Genomic DNA, 9,520 nt, shown 5'->3' on the forward strand with positions numbered 1-9,520 from the left:
GTCCTTGCCGAGCTCCAACTTCCGCTTCATGGTACTTTTTACATTTCTTGGCTGTTTTTCGAAACGGTCTGCCAAATACCACCTACGAATGTAATAGACAGTACGTACGGCCTACTACATACCACATACTGTGTTAGACTTTAGTATGTAGTATGACTGTTTTGTTGGATCTGATCTGATCTGCAATACGCTGAGCCAGACGTCACTGGACTTCCGGTTTCGGAAAGCGGAAGTAAACAACGGCCAAGCTGATAGCGAACCTGCTTCTTTTGCATCACTTAAGAAGTAGTTTGTATGGAATTCAACAACATTCACAGCACCTAAAAACTGAGATCCCTGTCAAACGCGAAGAAAAAAGGAAAGCGGATACGAGCGCTGTGCATTATGGGAAACAGTACGCGAGGTAGACTGGTCCTATGAAAACTTCCCAGATCAGTACGACATCGGTTAGTTTTGGCATACTGCAGATTTTGCTCGTGATCACCAGTGTTCACATAGTACATTCTGAAAATTAAAATCAGTACAGTACTGCTAGTATAGTAGGCGGTTTCGAAAACAGCCTTTGATTCCGACGTAAACAGAACCTACCATATGTGTTGTTCAGCGCAAATCTCGCGAGATTTTAGCCAGCTCAAAGAGCGGGAATGTCTAATTTTTTCTGTCTTCTGTCTATTTGTCAACACTCTATGGTCAAATGATGGGATCATTCATCGCAGAGCTGTATTCTGAAATTGACAAGCTCCGTGCTCAGCTGCTGCACAATGTCGAATTAATGTCGGACCGCCAGTGGATGATAGAAGAAATCAGCGAGTGAGTTCACTGTCACCTGCTCCAGCTGAGAGCTAACGTCATGTTAGCTGTGTTTAGATCATCCTCCTGTAACATGGAAATATATAAAAGTTACATTGCTAGAATATTGTCAGAAAAGACTTCTGTCATAAAATATCAGTAAGTGTATTTAACACGTTCCTTCAATACAGTTAATGGAACAAATCTGAGAACATAACCAGTTGTCTTTAACCCTCCTGTTATGTTGCAGGTGCAGCTAAATGCAGCTTAAAAATCTGGGCATTATGTGACAGAGGAGGGTGTCGTGTTAATTTATCAACATCACTTCATAATTTATTTATTTTTTTAATCTATGTCATGTAAACATATTGTGTGTATTTAGGTCTTTCCAATGTACATTAGAAAACGTTTTAACATGAATTTGAATGAAAAACGAGTGAGTTATCATCATTGAACCATGATCCATGAGGATTAATGAACACCAGTGGACTAAATCTTGATTTAAATGGTTAGTAATGGAGTTAAAAATTAGATTTAAAAAAATGTGTATTGGGATTTTTGGGGACTTCTGACAATCTTGGATAATTGAATAAATTAACCCAGGAACATTATTGCTGTTCTAAAGAAATGAAAATAACAGGAGGGTTAATAAATCAAATGTACTGCTTGTGCATACATTCATTAGAATATTTGTCACTTTCTATATGTACTGTGATATTCATGTTTTGCCTCCTGTGCACACAGACGTCCCAGGAAAAAATAAGATGGAAAAAGAAAAAAGGATAGGATGATGAATTGAGGCCTTTGTCATAAATATGTCCGACATATAGATGTCCCCCTCAGAGTAGTTTGGCTCTTTGGTATAAATTGTACATACAGTTACAATGAATCAAACCAAAAAAAAACTGAGGGCAAGAATCATTTTTATAGAAATAAAATAAAGCATACAATTTTACACTGAGCTGTTGTTGACTGACTTGTGCTGTATCCTTCATCATTCTCACCATATATTATTCTTCAGCAGAGAAATTCTGACCCGCATCGAAAATGTAATCCTTGGAATAGTGACAAGTCTGTCCAAAGATGAGGCCCCTGTCCTGGCACTGCCCAACAGATCCAGCTGGGCCAACATCAGGTAGGTTGATTTTAAACACGCAGTATGAAAGTTCTTTCCACCCTGAACACTGCAGCCGTTTCACACACTGACTGTGTGGGATCTGTGTAAGCCATATAACCTGACAAAGATAAACACGAGCCATCATGTTGTGTAAGGAAATAAATAAACATTTCACTACATAATTTTTTTGCAGCATGTCAGGCCACACAAGATGAACACACTGCTGTTTCTTTCTGCTGAAGAGGAAACCTGCACTTTGATTGTGTTTGAATTTGTATAAGGGGTGTTTAAAGTTGGCTGCATGGGCAACCAGGTGGATGGAAAAAGGAATTAAACATGCAGCTTTGGGTATGTGAGATCAAAGATGAAATGGCTTCCCCCTGTTTAAAGATGAGAGTGATAAGGAATTGAAAAGCGCAGGCCTGCAAACACACACACACACACACACACACACACACACACACACACACACACACACACACACACACAGACACACATACATAAACTTAATTTCCAAAAGCCTTTAATGTGACTAGGCAGCAGAGACCAAACGCTCAGAACAAAGTCAACTGTCTAGTCTTGTTTGGATCAAACTTTGCCACAGCTCAAAGCACATTCTAGCTCAGCCTTTTCAAATGTGAGATTGCGCTCCAAAAAAGAATCAGGATAGTTAAGTACAAGGGAGGTCTTCTTACAGGTAGCCCTCAGGGTGTGGGGAATTCAGAATGGCTTTCAGGTGGGAGAGCTCATTTCAAAGCCAAAAAAAGGAAACATACTACAAACAACCTGTGTGTATTTCTTTTATCATCTCCTTTTTTCTTCCTTGCATCTCCACTGTTTTGCTTTCATCGCCTCCCACTTCAGTTTTGACAGTGCTGTTGGGCTTCAAATGAGTTCAGGAAGTTCTGTCACAACCATAAGGAGCGACTGTAGCTCATCCATCACGAAATTTGGTGAGGACACACACATCCCCTCTGTTCTTATTTGTTCTCATTTTGCCTCATATGCAACTCTTTGTTTTTGACAACTGCTGTTCCTTTTTTATTCCAAAAACCTCCACAGATGTTCTGTTCTTCATGTGTCTTTCATTTCTGTTCATTGTGAACATCTGCATAAACTACAGCAACGTAGTAAGAGTCAGAATAAGTTTCCGTCCATCCATCCATTTTCTTCCGCTTATCCGGGGTCGGGTCGCAGGGGTAGCAGTCCAAGCAAATTGACCCAGACATCCCTCTCCCCAGCAACACTTTCCAGCTCCTCCTGGGGAATCCCGAGGCATTCCCAGACCAGGCGGAAGATATAATCCCTCCACCGCGTTCTGGGTCTACCCGGGGCTTTCTCCCAGTTGGACATGCCCGGAACACCTCTAAAGGGAGGCGTCCGGGAGGCATCCTTATCAGATGCCCGAACCACCTCAGCTGACTCCTTTTGACGCGGAGGAGCAGCGGCTCTACTCCGAGCTCCCTCCGGATGTCCGAGCTCCTGACCCTATCTCTAAGGCGGAGCCCAGACACCCTTCACAGAAAACTCATTTCAGCCACTTGTATCCGCGATCTTATCCTTTAGGTCATGACCCACAGCTCATGACCATAGGTGAGGGTTGGAACGTAGACCGACTGGTAAATCGAAAGCTTTACCTTCCGACTCAGCTCCCTCTTCACCACAATGGTCCGATACAACGTCTGCATCACTGCTGACGCTGCACCAATCCGCCTGTGGATCTCACGCTCCATTTTACCCCCACTCGCGAACAAGGCCCCGAGATACTTAAACTCCCCCACTTGGTGCAAAGTCTCCCCACCGAGAGAGAGCAATCCACCGTTTTCCGGCAGAGAACCATGGCTTCAGACTTGGAGGTGCTAACTCTCATCCCGGCCGCTTCGCACTCAGCTGCAAACCGCCCCAATGCCCGCTGGAGGTCCCCGCTCGAGGAAGCCAACAGAACCACATTGTCTGCAAAAAGCAGAGATGAGATTCCAAGCTCCCCGAACTGGAGACCCTCCTTCCCCCGGCTGCACCTTGAGATCCTGTCCATAAAAATTACAAACAGGATCGTTGACAAGGGGCAACCCTTGCGGAGTCCAGAATAAGTTTGAGGTGACAAATTTGCAGGGTCTGAATAAGTGGAAATTGGCTTTGTTTGTTAGGGATCATTTTACCACATAAATATCCTAACTTAGAACAGAATAGAGGTCTCTTCCCACAACAGTCTTTCTAAATGTGAATGTGTACAACACTGATGATTCAGGAAAGATTTCTGAAACTTATTATTGCCTTCTAAAGCTCAAATTCTCAAGATCCTGGCGGCCATCTACAGACTGGTGCAGAGCAACTCTTATTCTACCAAGAGGTTATTTGTTTTCTATTCGAACAGTAAAGCCAGATACATTCAAACTCTGTACAAGGTCAGTGTTATAATTATGAATCAGTTTTCAATGATTACACTTTCTTTCCCCAGAGACATCTACTACAACAACCCACAGCTGTTTGTTTCACAAAGGACTGTTGATAGTATAGTAGATGACATCTCCTGTATGCTAAAGGTTCCTCGCAGATCTCTACATGTGGTAAGTGTACTCACATGCAGAGAACAGTGTACAAGTAGAGTGACTGTAAAAATATATACACAGACTTAAGAGCCTAAACACATTTTGATTCTAAGTTCTGGTCCCTCAAGCGAAATATGCTTCTGTGTAGTGTAGTGCTGCTTCTTAGGGATGTAAGGATATATCACAAAATGGTAAAAAAAAAAAAAAAAAAGATACAAATAAGGGTTGATTAAAATTGATTCAACAAAGTTTGTATTGGGATATTATTTTTAAACAGGCGAGGGCGCTATCTGCATTATACTCCGCTTGTTCAATATCATTAAATCTCTTGCGCTGCTCTCTCGTCACTCCCTGAGTGGAGGGGTTTTAAGTTTAAAGCATGTTTTAGAATCAGCTGACTAAAGGTGTTGCACACAGCGGAGACGCTCAGCTGGGGGCTGCAGCTGAGTGACAGGTCTCCACGAGCGCTTTTTTTCTACACCGCTGGACTGATTCTGACCCAGTTGTGCTCCCGGCTGACACCTGACCGCGTTTAAATGCTTATTTTTCTCAATAAGAACGAGAAAACTGGACACTGCAAGTCCAAAATATGATTCTGTTCAGTTGTCCTGTTGCAGTAAATCCACATGTTGTAGTCTTGAGTCTTCACTCTATGACCATGCGTCCACAGAGATTATTTATAAGCCTGCTCCTCACGTTGATATTCAGTGTGTTCAACATTTTGAAGACCTCAATATGATCCGTAGCTGTTTAATACCGTCAGTAATATACACTGTGTCATGAAGGAAAATTTGATTTAGGGGAAAAACGCATTTGGCATTATTGTTTCTTAAAAGATTAAACAATAATTAAAAGATTAAACAATAATTGATCGTTAACATTTCCAAAGTTCGATCACGGAAAATACTTGAAATTTACATCCATAATTTAAAGTGATTGACCTGATCTGTTTTAATATTTAATACTTTCATTTGGGAATTGTTCACTTTCCATTTCTCTATAATTGTTCTGAAATTTTCCAAAAAGGTATTTTGTACAGGGATTTTAGTTTTTTGCAAGTTGCGGAAAAAAAGGATTACTTTGTTTACAAAGAAATATAAGAGAAAAAATATATATTGCAACTGTCCATATCTGAGAATTGAGATAAAATGATACTTATTTAAATTTTGAGTTAGGGGCGCTGGTGGCCCAGCGGTCTAAGCGCCCCACATACTGAGGCTACAATCCTCGCCACAGGGGTTCGCCGGTCTGATTCCTGTCCGGGACCATTTCCTGCGTGCCTTCCCCAGCTCTCTACTCCCCACATTTCCTGTCACTCTTCAGCTGTCCTATAAAAATAAAGGCAAAAAGCCCAAAAACATAACTTTAAAAAAAAAAAAGAAAATTGAGTTCAATCCACTTTTCTTGAAAATCGTTAGAGAATCGTGAGTGAATCGTGAGTGAACCAAAAATTGGGATGCGAATCGAATCGTGGGTTGAGTTTATCCTTACATCCCTACTGTTTCTTATTTAAGAACTTATTTTAGGAAACACCAGTAGAAAAATGTGGTTTTGCTGATCAGACCATAAATTGTATTTAGCTTGAATTTGAAGAGCAAAAACAATATGCACATCTGCCTAACAGTTGGCCTCGTCCAAAGGATTGATCTCAGGTGATCTGTCTTATCTTGAAGAGGACGGCACAAGAGTTGACTGCCGCTCAAGCTCTGCTGTAAGTCTAAACAAACACTGAAACCAGCCGCTTCACTCATGTCTGCACTGAAACACATTACATGAAGGCTTCACGGTGTCCTGTGGAGCTTTGTTCGAAAACTGTGTTCTCAGACATGTTGGCTGCCTCCAACCTTCAAAAAAAAAAGTTTCAGCTCGAGGGCTGGTCTCCTTTTTAAGCTTTCAAATAACAGCTGACCAACATCTGTACTTAGTAGAAAACGCATTGTATAGTGCACAGCATCCATGTGTTGGAGAATGTGATTCAAACAATGTGGCAGGATGAATCTGCTGCACCATGGGGTGTGGACTGCTCCACAGGGCGCCCTGTGTTTCCTACTAAACCAATAATAGCACTACAAGACTTTTAAGAGAAAGGAATGGCCGTCACATTTTACTCGCCTTGAAGGTTTCTTTTTTCCTCTTAGGCTGTTGCTGTATCGTCAAACATTGGTGGGATTAAGAGTATCCTTTGTGAATTTTCTTTATTTTTTTCTTGAGCACTATGCGACATGATTTACATTTCTTTGTGTGTGTGAATGAAGGATTTGCATTTGCATGGTCATTTTCTTGACCATGTACAGATATTGTATCATCTGCAAAGTTTGTCATGATAGTGGAGAAGGATGCGACGTTTCAGCGACTGCTCGACAACGACTTCTGCACAAAGCTCGCTCCCTGCATCATCATCACAGTGTGTTTTCATTTGTAGCCTCTTCTGCTTTAAAGAAACTCTGAATATGATTTGCATGTTGAAATAGTCCCATTTTAGTCTCTTGTATTTCTAACAGATGTGTTTGTGTGGATCAGGGAAAAGGCATGCCAGATGTGAACAGCAGGTTGATGGTGAGAAAGCTTTGGGACACGCTACACATCCCCATCTTCGCTCTGGTGGACGCCGACCCTCACGGTACAGCCTGCACTGCACTGCACACCTGTGTCACCTATCACACACGCTCACATATTCCCTCAGCAGGGTTGCATGTCTAGCTAAAACAGCACCTGTCCGCTATGTCATGCTGCGAAGTCGGGCTGTTATTTCCGTTGGCGTGATCTCATCCAGCAGGGATGGCTCAGTTTCCTTCGTCCTCTGTACCGCTGAACTTTTTCACATTGCATGGCGAGACACATATGTAATGCTTTACTGTGTTCTAAGCTCCGTCACACATCTCTGCAGGATAATTGCTCTGGTATGCCAGTGATTGCAGCATGTGTCTGTGTCTCTTGATTTTCCCAGGGATGGAGATCATGTGTGTCTACAAGTATGGATCAGTGGTGAGTCCCGATCTGTGCATTATCCAGCGTGGCCTGTTCAGTGTCGCTTAATGTAATCAAACCCTGTTTGAGTAGAAAAACAGACCAATTATCTGTCTCAGAATATTTAAAGTGACATGAGCTGCAGTTAGGCTGTTGCATGGTTGTGTTGCAATGTCTATAAGTTGTGTTAACATCATTGTGGCCAAACACAACCTCATTACAAAAGCACAGTGCTGTTTCTGTCTGTTTATTTAAGATATACTCTGTGTATAAACATATTGTGTAGCTGTGGGTGTGACTCTGCATGTGTTTTGTGTTTTTCCTCTACAGGCCATGTCGTTTGAGGCCCACAGCCTGACCGTCCCCAGCGTTATGTGGCTGGGCCTCCTCCCCTCTGACCTCCAGAGGTTTGGACTCAACATTCGCTACTTCCGACTTCCTCCTCCCACCTCTAATTGGGTTTATATTCTGGGGACATTTAGATTGTTTGTTTTGGTTTCTGTTGCTGTCGCGCTCTTTTTTTTTTCCTTCAATGAACTGCTCCTGAGAGTATATTGAGTTTTAAGTATATATCCCCTTGAACAAATTTAGAGATTTGACATACATTTAATTGCAGAGTGCAGTTTTTTTTTCCTCTTAAGTGTTCCCCTAAACATACATATTCTAACTTTGAAATGGGAGTCAGTGGAGAATTGGAGGAAACATGCTGTAGGGAAGACATCCATCAACAACATGGCTGCAGGCTGCTGCAATTTTCAGAAAGTTGATTCAGTTTATGTTGTAAAATCAACATTTTATACCACAGGTTGCGGGTTCCTGAGGATGCCCTGATCCCTCTTACAAAGAGAGACCAAAGCAAACTCAACAGCCTCCTGGAGAGACCGTACTTAAGCAGCCAGTCAGACTGGCAGAAAGAGGTGAGAGATTAAAAAGAGGAGAGTTCTGTGCTGTTGAATTGCAAAGTATTAAAGTTTTGACCCTTATCACATGAATATAAACACTAAATGAGACACCATAATATTTTAATTACTAAGCTCATGTTAGCCTGCTCTGAAAAATGTTTCTCTGCTTCTTCTAAAAGCTCTACCTCAGAGGTTCAGATATTTATAACATTTTACTCGTGTGACACACAACATAGGAATGTGTGTGTGTGTGTGTGTGTGTGTGTGTGTGTGTGTGTGTGTGTGTGTGTGTGTGTGTGTGGTGTGTGTGTGTGTGTGTGTGTGTGTGTGTGTGTGTGTGTGTGTGTGTGTGTGTGTGTGTGTGTGTGTGTGTGTGAGAGAGTGTGTGTGAGAGGACCCTTAGCTTGCTGGTACTGAGTATACAGAACAGCCACTCTGTTTTGGAGTGGCTCTAAAACAACACCTGATGATTTATGCTTGTTTGAACAGCCTCTCTGTAAGCTCTTTAAGATCCCCTGTTTACTCTTGTGGTAGATGGAGCTGATGCAGCAGAGTAAAGTCAAGGCTGAAATACAGTCCCTGGATGCTATTGCACCTGATTTCCTGACCAGCATCTACCTGCCCAATAAGCTGCGTTATGGTGGCTGGGTATGAGTGCAATGCTGCCACCTAGTGGGGATCTAAGACTACTGAGGTTTGTTGAAAAACTAAAGTAAGCTCTCTTTTCTGGTTGAAATGTGAGGTGAAGTTGGTCTGTAATGTTTCCCACATGTCCCAACTGTGTTTCAGATCCCTCACCCTTTTATTAAAACCCTGTGAATATGGTGAAAACTCGCACCATGTTTTTTGTGTTTATGTTCCCAAGATGTTTGGACATGCTGTTGAAGTCTCATCAAACACACTATGTTAGTTTAAGTAAAGTCCAGCCTGTTTTACAACCACTCAACACCCCTAAGTATGCTCATTAAAAGACTTCAAGTCAACAGATGTGGATGATGATTTAGTGATTTGTATCTGAAAGCTGTTGATTCATTAAAACATGACATGCTTGGTGGTGCTTTATATCATCTGATCTCGAGCAGATGGAGACTGTGGTCTTTCAATGGGGCAATCTTTTTGGCTTCCTGCACAAAAAATCCCTTGATAGTCTACAAATTGTACAGAACTCTGCTCTGCCAGGGTTTTAACCATAGACC

General features: G+C 42.0%; 1 protein-coding gene across 9 annotated transcripts; it reads left to right on the plus strand.

Annotated features, from left to right (window-relative positions):
* Positions 1 to 227: 227 nt before the first annotated feature.
* Positions 228 to 9,311, plus strand: spo11 (SPO11 initiator of meiotic double stranded breaks). Of its 9 annotated transcripts, none has more exons than XM_034695840.1 (15): positions 228 to 403; positions 717 to 810; positions 1,814 to 1,924; positions 2,771 to 2,859; positions 4,190 to 4,256; positions 4,365 to 4,473; positions 6,080 to 6,166; positions 6,594 to 6,630; positions 6,750 to 6,859; positions 6,976 to 7,075; positions 7,403 to 7,440; positions 7,753 to 7,829; positions 8,228 to 8,339; positions 8,859 to 9,018; positions 9,114 to 9,311. In XM_034695840.1, exons 1-14 carry the CDS (start codon positions 385 to 387, stop codon positions 8,976 to 8,978), a joined length of 1,170 nt encoding a protein of 389 aa, XP_034551731.1. In that variant the 5' UTR covers positions 228 to 384; the 3' UTR covers positions 8,979 to 9,018; positions 9,114 to 9,311. The 9 variants fall into 9 exon arrangements, with proteins under 9 accessions (XP_034551731.1, XP_034551734.1, XP_034551729.1 ...); XM_034695843.1 differs by having other exon boundaries at positions 229 to 446; XM_034695838.1 differs by having other exon boundaries at positions 229 to 403; positions 1,811 to 1,924.
* Positions 9,312 to 9,520: the final 209 nt, after the last annotated feature.

The sequence above is a fragment of the Notolabrus celidotus genome, chromosome 11 (genome assembly GCF_009762535.1).
Source record: "Notolabrus celidotus isolate fNotCel1 chromosome 11, fNotCel1.pri, whole genome shotgun sequence".
NCBI classification, from domain to species: Eukaryota; Metazoa; Chordata; class Actinopteri; order Labriformes; family Labridae; genus Notolabrus; species Notolabrus celidotus.